Raw genomic sequence first — 19,503 nt, 5'->3', positions numbered from 1 at the left:
GCAGATTAACATCTAGGTTTGTATCACAAGTATGACAGCATTATAACAACAGGTACTCAACAAAAGCAATAGCCATGCAAAAAGAAGAAGTGGCAAAAAGAAGAAATGATCTCTTGTAACAATGCTATCTTGCCAGAAATTCAACAGCGAAGTTTGAGTCCAAGTTATTACACACCGAGGACCTCAGTATGTTTCAAGAAATGCACAGATTAGCAGAACGAGTTTTTGCTAAGAAGAATACCATGACAGGAAGTGACTAGCAAACCAAAACACACCCCATTTTTCTTGACACCCCTTATCTGGGTTATTCACACACATAGTCCCTCATCAAACAGTCTGGTTAGTCTCCCATTATGCCTGCGAACAGAAGCATGTTCTCATTAACCATATTTTGGTCAATAAAGCACAGTAGCATGTGCATTTCAAGATATCAAAGTTACAGCATAAGCACAGCAGAATTAGTGTAAGCCAACTATTGCAGATTCCTACTTTGCCAAGAAGAAACAGGCAACATACAGACATACACACACAAATTAGGATAGTAACCTGGAGAAAGAATGGCCAGCCAAAGTAGAGACAACACCTTCTGAGACACAAGCCATCCAGTTGCTCCCACTGTTCGCAACACGTGAAGCATAAAGTAACCTAGGTTATAACAAATTAACTATATGGTAATAAGCTTAAGGTTCTCTTGCAGTACATGCACTAGAACAAACTCAATTACCCCGATCACTACTTGTTCTGCATAATTTTAAACCATACCTTCCAGTAACCTACAGACTTGTCTTGTCAGTATTTAAAAGCAAAGTGAATCACTCATAAATATGAATCCAAGCAAAATCAAGACAATTTAGAAGCAGAATTCTCAGGTATAGCAATAGACAACAATCAACAACCTCTATGTAGTTAGAATACCACTTCACAATAGACAAAGTTTATATTTATATTACGGCATTATCAGAACAACATGCCAAATATGATGGATAATATCAAAAAAGTAATACTGTAAAATGTTTTAAGCACATCATTTTAGAAGTGTTGTATTTTTCTGAATTACACATTGAGTTTGTTATCTAGGTTCATATGTAAAAAAAGGAAACAAAATTTAAAAACCCAGTGAAAGAGTTAATGTCATCTCAAATATACTGATAAACAGAAAAAAAACACTAATGAAAGTTACAAGCAATTAATTTTCATTTAATTGAATGCTCCCAGGGATCTTCAGAATGTCAATTTCAAGTTTCTTAAAACAAAAGCCAAAAGCAGCAGGCTACAACAAAATGCTGTAACTTCAATCCTACTGAAGCCAACAGCTACTGTATCTAGGACTAAGACTGTTCATTCTACACAACAAACTACGTAAGAGACATTTAGAAAGTAATCCTACATTTTTAGATTAGCAGATATGTCCAGGTTAATCTGAGGGATTATAGATATACCAACCCAATATTTTGCAAAGCATTTAAGTGAATGAAGGGTCTCAAACCATTTTCCTTTGCTGAATAAAGAACACTCAACCGATTCTTGATGCCTGTGCCATTCAAACTAGGGAACGCTCATCTCACAGGGAAGAGTCTATCACTACATAGGATTCCTGTAAAAACTATCACTAGAACAAAAATAAAATATTAAAAACCCTTTATTTAAATTATTGCATACCCATACCTCATGGTGCTTTAATGGCAGCTTTCTACCCTATCAAGAGTACAGGCTTCCCCAAAGCGCAATAAATTAACAATCCGACTTTTCTGTCTAACACACAAGATGTATGCTGTCACCACACCTTGTTTTTAATACGTAAGCCAGCTACCAAGCTTGTACAAAAGCCATTATCAGCACAAGAAATCAGAAAAGAAAGATGCTGAAAGATGTTAAGCAATTTGATTTCCTAGACACTTTACATTTTAGTCTACATTGATAGATGAAGATTTAAAAAAAAAAAATCACAGAATAGTACAAATGATTAACATTGAGACATTGTGATGCAAAATAAAAGCAAAATAAAAAAAATGTTCAAGTCAACCTGCATAAGAAAAGGTGTGCGAAATGGTCCTTGCTACCCTTTTAGCCCTTGAAGATTGCATGTGCTCTGTGGTGTATGTTTCAAGAAGTTTCTTCCCCTTATAGTCATCACCTGTTGGTTGTGGTAACAGGCGATTAATGGGACAAAATCAGGATCAAATCAAGATTGTTACAAGATAATTTGAACAAGTCTACTTCATGACATCAGTTAGCAAGCCAAGAACTATTAAACAAACTCCAACATACTAAAACTTGTCTGGGGTACAGTATACTAGGTAATCACTGTTCTCCCTTCTACACCTAAATTAGAAAGCAAGCATTTACTGTGTAGCTTCCATAGCATCATTACAGCAACACCCTAGCATACAGCCCAAGGCTAATCGTAATAAATTCTTATACTTACATATTGATTCCTCATTCACATCATGATGGCTATCCTCTCTGTAAAACTCCTTTACATTCATGCTTCCATAGTAATCTCTGTGAGCTGCAATATATCCAGAAAGGATAAATGGAATGCAATTCTCAAGCTCAAAGCCTTTCATATATCGTGATTTTAACTAAGTTTGCTTGGTTCAGTATTAAAAGCCACGTTATCCATAGGAAACCTGAAAAATGATCATGGAAGAAGTATACCCTTTGCAATCCTATTTTGTCTTCCTTAAATAAGAAGGGGTTTCTGGGTTGAAAAAAAAAAAAATAAATATCTTCCTGCTTCTTTTCAGATAGGATTTGTTTTTTAAATTAACTTTGCTGAGTTACAACTCATCAAATCCTGAGTAACTATTCCCATCTGTCAAGTGAGCCACATCTTTATATTGGTTTTATCAGAAATCTTAAGCAACTAAGAAGAGAGCACTAAGACAGGCTATACAGCACTGAGGCAGAGAAGACAAGAAAATACACAAGAAAGTTTTATACGCATAAAAATCAGTTACCTTCTATATAGAGTGATTTAACTTCACTCATAGAGCATATGTTACAGACGAAAAAGGCAAAGAAGAATTGAACTTATTCAAGGAAAACAAGATGTGCATTATCGTAATACAGAGCAACAACTGGAGTTTTAGATTTACAAGACAAATCTAATTAAGCTTTAAGTGCAAAATGGCCTGAAAGATTCAAAAAAGTAGTCCAAACCTTAGCAGTCACTGAGAAGTTAAGATTCCACACTATCACACAGAACAGTTTTGAAAAACAACTTAAGCTTCTATCTTCTACAGTCTTCTAGTAGAAAATCAACATGGGAATCTTAACTATAACACAGATATCTCTCACATACCTGGATCCTGATACTTCCAGAACAGAGGCAAAATATGAAAAGGGCAGCACAAGTGAGAGAATTAAAAAATAAGATAGAAAGACAAGAGCCATCCAAGACTATAAAAGAACACCATAGTGCCATACATGAAGTCTGTAAGAAAAAAAACACAAAGACACACTGGTTTTCTGTGGAGACCAAGGAAGACAACTGAAAAGGTACCTTTAAATTCATAACTCAGCTTCAGCAAAACCATTTGAAATAGTTGCACTAACAGGGATGCAAAAGAAGTTGCAGTATGTTTGACCAATCGCAGAATCTTACTCATGAAGAAATACATGCCCCCTATTAAAAAAAAAAAAAAAGAAGTGTGAATCTAAGTTATTCACTCACATAAAGATGTACCTCTATTCTCTGATGACCATTAACTTGCAGAAAAGTGAGGATGAAGCATCAAAAGCCTTTGTTTAGCCAGGAACACGACACTCAAGAAAGCATGGTTTGAGAAGTCTAGAAGAATTTGGTATTACAGGTGAATGTTTTTGCAAGAACTATGACTTCAAGACGATGGCTTCAGCACAAGTACTTTTCCTTAGTGAGGAATTAAGAACTCCGGTGAATAGTGATGAATTCCTTGCTTACAGAACTAACGATTTCTCAGTGATTTGAGCTGTCGATCACGATTTTGTGAGCTACAACTCCAAACAATTTGGATTTACAAGGGAAAGGATTTTTTACCTTCTTCTTGCATTTACACTAAGGGAAGAGAGTTACTGTAGAGGTCTGCCTCAAGTGCTGAAGAGAGTTCTCCTTCGAGCAGCAGGAACAAAATCAGTCCTCCATAGTGCTGCTTTCCTAGTATCAGCCACATTCCAAAAAATCTGCCATGATTCTGTGCTGTCCCACCCCCGACACAACTTCAATTGCTGGATTAGAATTCAAAAGAGTATATAAAGATGGATTCATTTCTAAGATTATCCTCTGTGAATATGAACTCTGTAACACAACAACTTTCATACAGTGTCAAAAACTAGCTCATTTTGCCAAGATAATAGAATTCCTACCTGTGCTATACAATTTCAGAAAAGAAATACTTGTCTCAAAGTGTTTGAAGTCATACCTTGCACTCCAAAACAGGTTTATCGCTACTGAAAACGTGCATCATTCAAGAATAACATTTACAGAATCACAAAAGAGGTTCTTTTCTAATTCAAGGCCATTGAAGAAACATCACATTAGCGATCATTGAGGACTTCAAACAATCAAGAAGCTCAGGATGCTATGCAACAGATGCATAGATAAAGCCAAGACACTGGTGCCAACTATCCACTATCCAGAGAATGGAGATTGCCTTCGAAAGGCAGAAGTCTTCCTTTCTTCCCCCCTCCCCCAGCAGATTCAAGTGTTTTCAAGTTTCAAGAATATAGTCGTTATACAGTCTATTTAGAAATAGTTTTTTCTCCTTTGGAGTTCAATCTTTCAAGTGGTTGAGGTTCACCTCTTAAAAAAGAACTCTAATAGCCTAAAAGGTTAAATAAAAAAACCTACAAAGAAGTAGACATGTATCTCCAGGTTTTCTGGGGTAACAGAAACACTGCTAAGTAACAATTCTGCTCAGTCTTAAAAGTTCAAATCACTTAAGAAAAAAAATAATTGGACCATATTAGAAAAGTTCCAATTTGAAAATCCATTGACAGACATGTGATAACAAATCAAGAGACACTTAAATATCAATGCTGGTTGCAGCAGCACATTGTGTTTCATATCATTTTGGACATAACTTAAGATACCATGAGTTTCAGCTGATACAGAAACAAATATTTCATACAATCCAATCTCTAGAATTATATTAACCAATAATTAAAACAGGGGAGGAAGAGTACTTAAATAGCACTACATGGAAAATGCATCAATTAAACCACATAACATTCTGCTATGTAAACAAAGCACAGTAGAAAGTTACTTACTAGATGGATGTTTCTGGCTCCTGTCCCTAGAGTAAGTTCTGGAAGATGGCACGTAAGAAGCTGATTTTGCTGTAAGAGCCTCCTTCCGTTCAGAAAGCATGCTGCAATCACTGCAGATGTAGCCATTTAGCATTGTGGTCTGTGTTTCTGCTGTTGCCATATCTCCATTTCCCTGTGTTAGCATAGTACCACTACCTAGCAAACCTAGAGTAGAAAATTCAGTGCAAAAATTACTGACTTCACTAATTACCATTAAATAGAATGCATGGAAAAGCAGAAGGAAAGCTTAGTTACCCTTAGGTTCGCCATCATCATCGAGACCTTCAAAGAAGAAAGAAAAAAAAAACAAGTTCATTCCCAAAAATCAGGAAGCCCAACGAACAACTATTATATCTGACATGAATGAAAGTGACTTTTCTTTGCAGTCTTAAATGATAGGTATTTAACTTTTTTTTTAGTCCCTCAGATTAGCAAAGTCTTTTATTCAGGTGTTAATGTAGTATGGCAACAGTTAATAAAACCACCTATAATGTTGTGTCACATAATCGTACACTTTTGGTTTATATATCAGCTACACTGTGCAGTATGTCCTGATGTTGACTATGTCAGCACAACCAGCTGTACTAGAGTGCAAATTTCCAGCAGACATCTTAGCAATGAGACACCTACAGCACAAGTAGAAGTATGTGCAGGTGTTCGGGGGCAGTGTGGAAAAACAAGTGGGGAAGACATGGTTTGGTGTGTATAAACATATGTCTATAAGTGTTTTTCACAGTTTGATTACCAATAGCAATCATTACCTACCCCAGAAATGATCAACTTCTGTTTGCTCTCGAATCGAAGATTCATCCAATACTGTGGACACCATGGATGCATCAGTGGTATGGCTATTGAAACTGCTTTGGCTATAAATGGGAGAGCTGAATAGGGTTTTCCTTGGTGTCTCTCTCACACTGCCAGATCGCTTATTTGTACTTTTGCGCTGCCTTACCACCCTAGAGAACAAAGCAAAGATAAGAGACATAGCACTAAAGTGTTGTTTTTTGTTTGTTTTTTTTTTTAAAAAAGCTTTTTCAATACAGATGTGACTAGACAAATCAGGTTTCAAAGAAAATTATCACTTTAAAGCATCTACAGTTCTGCAAAGACTTCATTATAAACCACATAATGAATATCCTTTTCAAAATTATGATAGTAAACATTGAGAACAATGAATAAAAATAAAGTATTTTTGTACTATCACGTTCAAACAGCAAGTCTCAAGACTCCAATAAATTGTGATTATAAAAATGCTTACTTAGACTGTTCTCTGAAAGTCACGTTTCCAGAGTAAGAGCTGTCATGAAGGGTATCACTTCGGGCATCATCTGTTTTATTATGTCCTGCAGCAGCTGACCGTAAACCACGCCGTGACATTCTTGGTGAATCAAATACTGGATCTATTTTGTGTTTAGTTTCGAAATCCCGAGCATCTGAAGAATAACTTGAACTAAAGCAAAATAAGAACCGCAAAGTTACCAGAGTTGAGGAGAAAATTCCCCTAGAAACAAACATGCCATTCAAGTTAGACTGTTTCCATTAAAAGTAGTTTATCCAGGGCTGTGGAGCAAACCCCACACGATACACTGTATTACTCAAACAGTTTAGGAGTATGTAGGTATTCAAGGTTCTCCCAAGCAATTCCCATTACAAGTTTAACAATGGAAAGCAAATCACAGTTAAAAAGAAACAACTGCCATGGAAAACACGTTTGCAGTTGACCCAGAGTAAACATTCATAGCGCAGCCCCCCACACACAGAACTTTTGAGATCAATTGAAGAGACGAAGCCATTTCTGACAAAGTTTATCGTGCCTAGCAACAAATTAAAACTCACAGTACACTAAGTCACAAGGTAGTTTCATTTTCATTTTTGTTTCACGTTTCATCACACAAAGGGCAAATTTACACACAGACAAGCTTCACACCAATATCCCAGGAACACTATACACACCTTTACACTTAAGTCTCTCAGAATCCTCCTGAAAACTCACAATGAAAGCAAAGCAGCAACACAAGGCAAATACAAATAGATTAAGCAGAAGGATCAGTAAGACAAACGTTTCCTAAAACAGAAGCTTCGCCTTGAGCTAAACTTGCGCTCACAATGAACAGAAACATTCAGTTATGTAACTGAGCAGAGCTTGTCATCGCAGGGCATCCTGCAGCAGGCCAGCTCCTAGAACCACTCAGCACTGTGAACCAAAGGGTCTAAACTCAAAACGCTCTAGGTCAGCACACCAATGGAGTCCGTCCCCTGCTGGGCCGCAGAAATATGCAAAGCTGTAACAGAAGGTGCTTTAATACTCCTGGGGTTGGGTTTTCTTTTTTGAGGGGAAAAAAACACAACTGAGAAATATATGAAGTATTGAAGCAGCTTCCTCACCAAAATCCCTAGAACGAACAAACAAGTTAGAGCTGAACGAATATTCTCCTGTGCAATAAGAATTTAAAATGGATTCTTTCCTGTTAAGAAGGCATCCAAACAGCTGCTGTAAAACGTAATTTTGCAAAAGCAACCTTTCTGATGCAAACAATAGAAATCACAGAACATTACAAAGTAATCGTATGGAAGTGGTGCGTTACTCTGGCATACAAATAAATTAACATCACGAGTCCTCCTAGCTACACTTACAGCAGTGACTTAATTCTGATGAGGGGGTGCTTCTGAAGCAAGTTTCTTGATTGCTGCACAATGTGAAATAAAGCACATAAGGTGCAACTGAGTTAGAGCACGTCAACTGAATTTCTTTTGCCTAAAAAAAATAGTTTCTTTCCTGCAATGCGCTGAGTTTGGTGCTCCAGCAGCAGACAGGCAGTCAGCTCACAGAACCAGACCAGAGTTTGTCTGGAATGGCTTCTTCTATTGCCCAGAGGTAGGCAGATCTGACAGCAGGTGTTTGGCACCACCTGCCTGATTGTACTGATCTGCCTGCTAATGCTGCCATGCACAGTGCAACCTTGGGCAAGGCAGGAGTCTTAAGCACGGCTTAAGATCAATCTGGCATACTTTATACATTATGCTGATTAATCCTTCCCGATGTTTGGGGTGAGGGGAAAAGGAAACACAGGAGCGGCCTCATGTGAGAACAGACTTAGTTTTCATCTGGATAGGCACAGAAGGCTGTAACAGAGTTTTTTCAAAAATGGTACATTTAAGCAGTTTGCACTGTGACCGATGTGAATCGAGAATACAGGTTAAATAGGGCTCTTCCTGTTGTTCATCCTGAAATGACCAGCCTCAATAGTTAACTGTTGAGTCCCTCCCTAAACAGTTGTTTCAGAACTCAGTTTTGCTATTTACACTTGCCACTATCATTTGCTTTGCCTCATCTTTGCCCAACGTTTCTTACAGACACTCAATTCACAAGAACACAAAGTACACAGGACAAGCTGACAGCTGTAAGCAGCCTCAATTTGTTTCTGTTTGCAAACACTTGCTGCTATTAGGGATGTCAATGAGCATTTGTATCAATTTGGGTTCAATACACAGCCTGGAGGTGGGCTCTACTACCTAAAAAAAAAAGTCACTGTACCTTTTATTCTAAACAAAAAAGAGCTTATCTTGCTTACACAGGAAAATAATTCTTTTCATACTGAAATAAAGTCTCCAAAGGCAGGACAGCGTCTACAGATCTAACTTGCCATTTCACTCCCCACATTTTGAGAAACAGATCTTTTCCTTCCACAAAAGAGGCATTACAGCAAACAAAATCCAGTCCTTCCTTTCAGGAGACAGAAGTGAACCTGTACATGGATGGTATTTCTACCTAGTATGCACAGCTAGCCAAAAAACACTAAAGGCAGGATGCAGTTAGCCTACACTGCTAGGTTACCTAGGAGACAGTGCAGATGGGTTCCTTCCCCTGACAAGCAGCTCCCCCGGCTGCGGGCAGACCTGCTGACTTATCCAATCTTACATCTATTTCCAGCTTCTTAGCTATTACCTTGATACCTCCTTCACACGAGATCTGCAGAGTAAGAATGCCCTAGAATTCAGAGGGATTATTCTCAAGTTGTACCTTTACAAGCGGAATGAGAATGACATCTGCCAATTTTAGCACACATGTACCTTTGTCTAGAGGACAGCATCATGTATTTTGTGAGCATTCCTCAGCACAAAGCGGGCATTAATGCTCTTGATTAGTTAAGAGCACAGTAGAAAAGTGCTATAGCTACATTTCTCTTAGGTGTAAAGAGAAATAAAACATGGACACAGGCATACAAACAGCATACAACCATTTACATGCCTTCTGACCAGGGCATCACACACCCACAGAATGGCCTGGGTTTGAAGCAGCTTTAAAGACCACCCAGCTCCACCCCGTGCCATGGCAGGGATGCCACCTGCTAGGTCAGGGTGCTGTCCAACCTGGCCCTGAACACCTCCAAGGCATCACTTACAGCAACTGACCAAGGGCGCTACCCTTTGATTAGTCCCAGAACACATACACTCATTTACCTAATTATTTCACTGAAAGATGAATCCTGATTTAATGCTTTGGGACAAAAATTAAACTGAAATTTTATCATTTTAATTCAGGCTTGGAAAAAAAAAGTGTTAGAGGTACCTGAATTGACAAAAACATCTCAAAAGATGTTGTTTCAAAAGATCTCAAGAGGAGAGATCAGCCTGAAGAGGGGGCGTAAATTACATGTTGACAGGTGAGTGCGATTCACAAGTTTGACTCGCATTTTGAGGAGGATAAAAGGTTATTTAGCTGTATCAGTTTAATATTTTTCTGATCTGGGCTGAAAGAGTACAAGCACAAAGTACAAGCACTACAAACAGCTATGAATACGCAGTAATCCCTGTAAGTATTAATAGAAATTCTATTAATAGTTTATAACCAACTCTACATGTATTAATAGCTTTATGGCATCTGGATTCATTAAACTTTTTTCCAATGCTATACACACAAGCAAATTTCTTTAAAGAAGCCCACAGACAGATTTTGTAAAGATGGAATTGTCAAAGGCAGAACAAGACTTAGCAAGATGTAAGCAAAGCAAACGCAGGCAGAGATGGAGGGAATGAATTTCAGCATGAAAACACTTCCAATGAGCAACTCCCCTAACTCACCCTTTCTTCAGGTTATTCCAATATTAATTGGCACAACGCTGAAAAAGTTATACGAGTAATACATGGCTTTCTGCAGATTTAGCATGCAGACTGCAGTTTACTCTTAACACCCTGAAAGCAGGCACTGCAACAAGCAGTTTTACCCCATTATTTTAGGATTTTGGGCTTCATATAATTTTTTCAAGAGGAAATTTTAGAGTGCTGTCTAATCCTTTCTTCCTATCCAAGGAAAAGTTACAATGAGAAAATGTTGACCTAGTTTAACTATACCTGCCTTCATTAAGGCCATTTTAAAATTTCAGTTTATCAAGCTCTGTTTTAACACAGAAAAACAGGATGCCAAAAAGCTTTGAGAAGTGTAACCCTCCCTTTCTATGAGGAATTCTTTACAATTTATCAGCTTTGCAATGTAACAGTCTTTGTTTACATAGGAAGTCAAACACTTTCTACATACTTTCCACACAAAAGCTACTAAAGTTAAGATGAACTATACTCCAAATTCACTATAGGACTTATCATTCTGCATCCTCCCTTCCTGGCAGGCTAATCTTGCTTGTATGGTATTTTTGTCTGCTTCAGTGGAAACCAACTCATAGATGACAAAATAGTAAGCAAGGAGACAAACCTAGCTCAGACTGAAATTAACATGGGGTTAGAACAAGCATGCCATTGAAGTTTATGTTTCTAGTACTTTTCAAAAGAGTATTACAATGTAAATAAACAAATCTTGATAACTGTAGTTAGTACTAAGATCTTCTTATTCTCTCCTCTGCAAGAAAGACTAGTTGCTGTGGAGAAGATCGTAGTGTTGAACATAGTAGTATTGTTTCAGGCAAATGTAACAACACAGGAAAAGAAATCCAATTAGATGACAATTGCACAGCTCAGTTTAAGAAAGATATGCTCACACAGACATCAAATCATCATCTAAACAACCTAAGGAATCAAAGTCAGCTTCTATTGTCCAGCATGCCCACTTGTATTTAATCAACATTTAACCAATCGTTTTCTAGAGCTACAGGAAGAGCTGCAATTTGTTTTAATTGGTACAACATAAACACATTCCATTTTGCAAGAGCTTCTGACAGTCTATAGTTAAGAAAACGACACTCCCCCAGATGAAAAAGCTACATGGTTTTAGAGTATACAAAAACAATTAAATTCTATAAGTATTACATTCTACAATTTTGTCAATTCCTGGTTTAATGGCAAGAAGCCAAGTATCCTGAAAGCTAAATACTAGATTAACACGTTAAATACATAATAGTGATTTACAAGCACAGAATAGAAAAAGGATCTTAATGATTTTTTTTTTAATCCTAAAATAGCCAAACCAGTAACTCAGACCCATTCATGCATACTTGCTTCAAAATGCCTTTATTAATTCAACAGGAAAAACGACACGGATTTAATCAGCAGACTATCTCCTCTATTAACATTCAAAAAACTCACATGGGTATTGCATCTATTTTGATTAGCGTACCACTGAAAATAGTAGACACACTACAGAGTTGTTTTCTGAAAACCAAAGTGTCTAATGGTCAGATTAATAAAAACATAGGGAAAAAACAAGTTCATTAGAATACAGCTTTTTGTATTTGCACAACAAGCAATTTTGGTTATAAAGAGTGACCAATGCGCAACTTCCAGACAAATTCCACACTAGCAGCAATCAGGACATACTAAGCATTATTTTGCACTATAAAATACTGATAAGTCACAAAAGCAAACACACAGAACTTGCAATAGAAACATCTAAGAATTTGGTGACTTTTAGAGAGAGAACAGAAATCGTAACTAGGTGGAGACTAGTTTATTCACAGTAACTAATAAACACTGAGTCATATCACAGCCACTGTCCCATCAGTTCAGCATGTATCCTTTCCTCCACTTAGGACACCAGTTATTTTCAAAACAGACAAGTTAAAGCACACTTCTTTAGAGAGGCTGTCTACTTACCGTGAAAGCTATACTCTCCAGAATTAACAACAGTCAGAGCACAGACAGTTCCTCTACAAGAAGAAAAGAGTTCTCACCTGAGTGCATATGTATAGCCAGTGTTCTCTGGCACACATTGGGGAGGAGTATACATGTGAAGTCGTGAAAAATCCATGTTGACTGTTTCAAATCATACTGTAAAAGGTGAAAATAAAGCAATGCAATGACTTAAAACTATGTATAGTCAATGTAAGAGCCCTTGCATTGTTCAGCCTGTGTTACGAAGTATTGAAATAATAAAAGCTGTTACCAAAAATATGGAGCTCTCAGTATTTCAGCAGTATTGCTGCTAGTGCTAGATAGCCCTTATCATTACTGCATGAAGCTCAGTGTACTTCTTGTGACTGCAGTTGGGCGTTTTTTTTTTTTTTTTATGATACTCTATTTTCAGCAATTTCCGAGTTCTCTGGCACATTACTGTAGCGTGAGCCAAGCCTTTATCAGCACTGAACTACACCACTTCCATATGAACTGAGTGATGCTGCCAGCCCCAAAAGCTAAACAATACAGATTTTAACATGTTGCCTTGCTTTCAGAGGTCTCTTCATAATGAGTTTTGCTCCAAAAGCCCATTGAGCAAAGCACGGGCTGTTTCGTGCACTAACAAAGTGTAGTACATGAAACGTGAGAAAGTTTTTACATATATTCAAATCATTTTATTCTGTAACCTTTGAACATGATCCAGTAAGCAGCAAGGTTCCCTGTGTTTCACATTAAATTGTATTTATTATTGTATTTATTTTCAGTTAACTTGTGTACTTGTGTCATAGAAATACTAACACGCCCTAACTGAAGAGCCAAGTGCAGAATGACTCACGTGGCTAGAATTTTCCAGAGTGCCAGCCACTTAAAGAAAATACACACACTGAACAAAAACAAACCCAAAAACTTGCAAAAACTTTTCACAGGGTCTTCAAAAAGATATTACAGTTTTAGGAAGGAAAAAAAAAAAAAGATGTATCAAGAAACTTGTGTGACTATTTGTAGTGCTATGTAAACTTGAACTTTTAAAATATCTGCAAAAAAAATTAATCCTGTCTCTACTCAATTAGTTACAAGAAAGCTGTTTTGCTTTTCTAGAAAATAGTCTTCAATAGTAGGTTACTGATAGTTAACAAGTAGGGACCAGGCTATTCTGGAATCACATGGTTAGTAATGTGGAATCCTGGCTATTTTCAGATTATCTATGGCTCCTGTTTCAGCAGCAGTAAGAGATATTCCACACAACTGTATTGACATGCCTAAACTAAAATGAAAATATCCTTAGCTACACTGTAATCAAAACATCAACAAATATCTCATTTTGGGGTTGTTTACTATGCCGAACTGAGTTTTCAGTTGTAGAGTGGCCTACACATAAGAAATAAGGACAAAAAACAGAGTTGCAAGTACAACTAAAGCCAGTTCAAAAGGAAATCTCTGCACGTAACACTAAACGCTGCTCTTTGCCACTCCACCTGCAGCCCCCAAATCCTGGTATCAGGATGGATAGGGCTTTGAGCAGCCTGGTCCGGTGGGAGGTGTCCCTGCCCATGGCAGGGCGTTGGAAGTAGGTGATCTTTAAGGTCCCTTCCAACCCAACCCATCCTACAATTCTATGTCAATAGGCTAGGAGGGTACTTCCACTGCTACTGGCAAGTGTTTCTCTCTTGTTTTTAAATTGAAAGTTACAGGCCTAAACACTGTAGCTTTCTGAATGCTAGCACCTCCCATGAATTTGTAGTGTTAATGAGAAATAATATCTCTGGCTTCTGCTCTTTACACACTAACTCCTGAAGATTAGGAAAAAAAAAAAGGCATTTCCATTAAGTCATCTTTCTCTAAATTTGCTTCACTTGTCCCAGAGCCATAATGCTTTCACTGGCTTGTGCATCACGTTTGTTCTTGCTTAGAGGAAGTTTGGCTCAGTAGTGCAGAAGCATTAGCAAAGCAGTCTAATTCTTTGCTAGAATAAGCAGCACATACTGCTGGAATGAACAGCAACCACTGCCATACTTCAACAAACAGAGCTCAGGAAACTGAGACCAGACAGCAACGAGCCCCCCAATAATGAAAGTGGAAACACAGTGAATTTTGAGTTGAGGGATGTTGACATTGAAGACTGGACTTAGGATGAAACACTGGCAATTCAACAACTGATGTCATGCTCCTGACATCCAGCAATATTTTCCCACATAGGGAACTTGCTCGCATAGCCTAGCTTTCCATAGCTACCAGCCCTCCCCTGTCTGCTACTCACGTAGGCAAGACAAAGGCAGACCAAAAAATAACATGCTGGCTTGGCTCAGCTTTTTTCCCCCCTGTTCTTTTCTTCTTTCCCACCAGTTCTCTTTAGTTGATTTCTGAAGAAATCGAATGCTAGAATTGCCATCATTTTATCTGATAAAGTTTGAAACATACCATTTAGCTACATAAAATGAGTACTTGACAATGGCATTGCTAACTAAAAGCCTTGCATGCATTAATGCCTAGGTCTATTAATAGTTGGCTTTCATAGCACCAAGATCTCCAGTAGGGACAAGGAGTTCAGCATCTAAACATCCCACAGCTAGAAATTGCACTTAGAAAATTTAGGGACTTTGTTTGACTCACTGTTGGTCTGATACTCTAAAATTAATTCAGAATCAAAGGGAAAACCATTTACTCAATTTTTTGAAGTAACAAAACTGCCTTAACTGACTTAAACAGAACTTAAATTTTAATAGGTATAACCAAAACTTTCAAAAATAGGCACCTAAAATCTATTACGAAGCTGGATTTATTTTTTTTAAACCTTGCTACTAGTTCAATAGTCGAATTTTACGTAACCACTTCTTTAAGACAACCCCCCACAGCCCCTCCTCAGAACAAATAATCAGCCCATTTTATTCTGAAATATTCTACATACTTACTACAGCAGAACTTTAAACTACATAGCAGACCAGGTGTGGTGGGTGGAAGACAATAACTCCCTCTAATTTGTTCACTCTTGTTTGACAGCACTCCAGCATTCACCCATCCCAGTAATTCCTCCTGTTTATGAAACTTCCATATACAACTGAATCAGAAAAAAGGCACGCTAACAGAATAGTTTGGAATTTCAAAACTACAAAACCTGGCAGGGAACCTGAGAGGTAGTCTCAGTACTTATTTCCAGTTTCATCATTTTCAGGGGCTCACGAGCCTTCTGACTTGGCTACCATAGACCTATCTGGACCAAGATTAATGCAGGCTTTGAGTACCAGTTTGCTGCAAGCATTAGTAGGCCGACATTTTAACCACACCTTTTTTTTTTTTCCTTTAGAAAGACCATAAAACATTTTTATTACTATTTTTTAAAGCAGTTAGATATGTTAAGACAACTTAAAGGCAACTGAAGAGAAGCACATGTTTAATCTGAAACGGAAGCAGCGCCTAGATAGCCCTGTCATATCACTACTTCGAATTACAAACCAGCTTCTCTCCTACAGAGACAGCTGGATTATCTGCTTTTAGGGGAAGCAGACAAAAAGTCATCTCAAGCATCATCTCTCTCTTGCTATCCAACTGAATCAGTGTTTGAGTAAATCAGCAGAGTAGAAGTGCAGGAGAAAACAAGTTCTGAGCTGGGCAGAACAGAAGGAAGCCCTGGGATTCTTCTGATCAGCACAGAACTGAGCTTTGAACAAAGCTCCCTGGCTGTCTCCAGAGGACGCTGACTATGAAGTGTCCGAGTGACACCAGCTTGTAAGTCTGTTTACCTAACAGAACTATACGCTTGATCATCACTTTCAGAATCAAACTGCCTCAATAAAACCCTAACAGCACTGCTGGAAGCTTCCTTGGTTTTATTGTTGTTTTTATTGTTGTTGATAGGATGCTTTGACAGGGGCCTTGGAGCACAGAAGTGTCACAAGAGGGAAGGCAGCACCAAATATATGTTGTATTATGCACTACAAATATGTACCAGGGAAAGGATAGCCTCCACTTACTCTTTTTTTTGGGCTACAGAGACAAAAATACTTTCTAGGCACTTTCTAATGAACACCCCTTGCAACAAAGGAAGCAGCAGATGGGCATTTCACAAGTGGGACCCTGGCAGAGCAGAAACACCCACCAGGAAGTCTGCTAAATAGAAGAAAACCGAAACCTAAATTTCCCAAGGCCCAGAAAACTTTTGTAATTGCTGGACCACCCTGTGACAGAGGACACAAAGGAAGCAAGCCAGGACTTGTGCAATACTTTAGCTTTTTTGGGGGGATCACAAGTACTTATCAGTAAAATAAATAAGCTGTCTACAGCAAACTGACAGTTATGTCACAAATCAGGAATGAGAAAGTTTGCAACAAAGTATAGCTTATATTATAGATTACAAGGTTAGTAATAAATGATGTATTTAGAGCCTTAGAATAATGTCAGCAGTACTACAAGTAGAACCTATTCTACCCCTATCTTTTAAAGCAAATAAACTCATTTAAGCAACTACGACCTCAAAAACTACTCTGACTTTTGGGCAAAATTGTTAACAGCAATGGAAATCTAGCATGTAACCTTAGCAGTTCCTGAGAGCAACCTATTTTTACTTGTAATTTCAAATTTTATAGTAGTATTCAGAATAACCAAAGAAATTTCTTCTTTGTATAAAAGGCAAAATAATTATACCCCTGAAGTACATTTCCATATATCCAAATAACTACAAGTTTAAACAGGCTGAAGAGCAAAGAGCTCCATGCTAAATCAACATTTTATTAAAAATACACATTGTTAAAAGATCAGCACTCTTAAAACAGAAGCAAACGAACAAGACAGTAATCAAATTCACGTTTTAAACTACACGTTACCATTGAGTGTTATAAGAGAGATCCCCAAACACAGCTGTCAAGCTGAAACGCTAGTAACGAAGAAGAGGTTTTCCACAAAGCGGTAAAAGCGAATATTCACAGTAAGCCCCCTTTAAATGGCTTTTGAAGGGAAGGCTGATAGAAGCCAGCCACACATGCAGCTACAGCGAGGCAATAAACACGGCTGCTCATTGTTTACACACACGCAGCACCCGGAGCGCTGCATGGCAAGGCACTGAGTCACTTTACAAAGGAGGGAGCCTCCGCGCTGTCTCACGGACAGGCACCGGGTGATTTTATAAAGCAGGGACCTCCACGCTATCCCCCAGCCGGTTACAAAGAGCCGAAAGGCGAGGCCGGACGCCGCTAGCGAAGCGGCTCGGCTCCCCGCCGCGGACCTGCCTCCTTCGGGTTCCAAGAGCCGCTCCAAAAGCCCGAGCTCGCTCGCTCGCTCACGCAGCTCTCCCGGCCGCTGCCCCCAGCGACTGGAGGCGGTGCAGAGACCCGAGAAGGGCCCGGTACCGGCCCGGAGGGGAACCGGGCTCTGGCGCCCGGGTGCCGGTGCCCCGCCGAGCGCTGAGGGCAGCGGGCGCCGTCGCAAAATGGCCGCCTGGGCCCACAAAGCCCGCAGGCCGCGGCTGTCGGGGGCGGCCGCTCCGAGCCTCCCGTGCCACTCAGAGCCGCGCTTGGAAGCCACTGGACGAGGCCGCTGGGGCCAGCCCTCGCCGCTCTTAACCCCTGAGCTGCTGCGAGCATCAGGGCAGGAGGGATGCGCACTTTGGAAGCGCGGAGTTGCGCGGGGTACTCGTGCGCTGAGGGGAAGTGCGCTGACAGAGCGAAAAGCGCGGCGTGCTCAGCATCTCGCACTCCCTGCTTACCTAATAAAATAGCTTCAATATTAACTGTCTAATAGCAAAAATACAACCCAGCATCCCACTCGGTATCCGGCTCCCAACTCTTTACCTGCATACCCCAAAAAATCTTCAACTTGCACTCACCAAACCGCAAGTCAGTGGAACAGCGCAGCCACAGTAGGTGACGTATCACAAGAAGAAGCCTTGATGACAAAACTCAACAATAAAGTGATCACTTACAACGTACAAGCCCCACAGCTCACTTTCCTGTTATTAAAATCAATATGAATAAAGCCCTTCAGGTGAACAATGAAATTAGTCATTGGCTTGTAAATTCAACAGAAGCACAAACCCCCTAACAGCCAACTCCAAAGCACTAAGATTTGTTTATTTTTTTAAATTTGCCAAAGTGAGATTTTCAGTTCAGTTTTGTGAAATGATAATCAGAAAAACAGAGAGGGTGAGATACAGGGATTGCAAGCATTGCAGAAACACTGATCCTGGAGTTTGCTATCTAAGATTTTCCTTTTCTGTAACAGATGATAGACTTGTAGACTTGTTTTTAATAAATGGAGACAAAGCAGGGCAAATCAAACACTTTTTCTTTTCAGCCAACATAAAACTTTGTGAGACCACCACAAAACAGGCGCTGCATCTAAACAGTTCCACGTTCCACCAGCCCCCCATCATTACGGGGGAGAAACCAAACCTGGCTATCACGTGCCAAACACACCTCTACAATCTCTAAATGAACCCAATACTGACCTATGTGATGTTATTCTGTAATAAAGCCACAGACAGGGCTGATACCTTTTAACAATGCGCTCCCTACAGGAGCAGCACACAGACAGGAGCCAGCCTGAGGTACCAGCCCAAGGGGGCACAGCCTGGGCAGGACCAAAGCTTTGGTTACAGCCTGTCAGCTCCGCACTAAAGCCAAGTGACTGTATAACACCAAACGCTACAGCACACATAGCGACTCTCCCAAAATCAGTGTGTGAAGGTCTTGGTTATAGTTACCTCTAAAAAAAAAAAAGCAACACACCAAGAGCCAGGCCAAGAGGGACCCAAGCAGCAGCTAGCTACGGCAGATTTCCTGCTCCCGCTCCAGCAGCGCCGATTCAAACAGCTTTAGGCGCCAAGACGAGGCCAACACCCGACCCAGTGAGTGCAGCCTCCCTTCCTGGCGCCTTCCTGCGCCTTATCGCCTACCCCCGAGGGACCACAGCGGCTGGGCCAGGGCAGGCACCCTCAGAGCCCAGGGAGAAACCGATGGGAAGGGAGCGAACGGCGACAGGGAGAGCCGAGGGCTCCCCAGAGGGCGGCTGCCCAGTGCGGGCCGAGGCGGTTGCTGCCACCGCCTGTCAGCGGGCGAGGGGAAGGAAAGCGCGGCCGCCGGCGGGGCGAGCTGCTCGCCAGCCCGCCTGCTCCCAGGAAAGGCGGCCAGAGCCGTGAGGGGAAGGGGAGACACCCGCCCGCTC

At 39.9% G+C, this 19,503-nt stretch overlaps 1 protein-coding gene across 29 annotated transcripts in view; it reads right to left on the bottom strand.

The window, feature by feature from the left end:
- The window catches only part of SUN1 (Sad1 and UNC84 domain containing 1), a 30,254-nt gene that overhangs the window by 10,429 nt on the left and 322 nt on the right, over nt 1-19,503 (bottom strand). For 2 of the 29 annotated variants that reach the window (XM_072023889.1, XM_038187059.2), the window contains exons 2-9: nt 6,548-6,739; nt 6,055-6,245; nt 5,545-5,571; nt 5,251-5,454; nt 3,506-3,628; nt 2,426-2,509; nt 2,024-2,134; nt 547-645 (exon numbers count right to left, since the gene is read on the bottom strand). In XM_072023889.1, the coding sequence (XP_071879990.1) occupies nt 547-645; nt 2,024-2,134; nt 2,426-2,509; nt 3,506-3,628; nt 5,251-5,454; nt 5,545-5,571; nt 6,055-6,245; nt 6,548-6,666 (958 nt within the window). In that variant the 5' untranslated portion in view covers nt 6,667-6,739. The other 27 variants (XM_005020061.6, XM_005020065.5, XM_072023881.1 and 24 more) reach the window with 27 other exon arrangements.

This window comes from Anas platyrhynchos, chromosome 15 (genome assembly GCF_047663525.1).
Source record: "Anas platyrhynchos isolate ZD024472 breed Pekin duck chromosome 15, IASCAAS_PekinDuck_T2T, whole genome shotgun sequence".
In the NCBI taxonomy this organism is placed as follows: Eukaryota; Metazoa; Chordata; class Aves; order Anseriformes; family Anatidae; genus Anas; species Anas platyrhynchos.
Note: the sequence above shows the minus strand (reverse complement) of the source record. Positions and strands in the feature narration are given on the sequence as shown.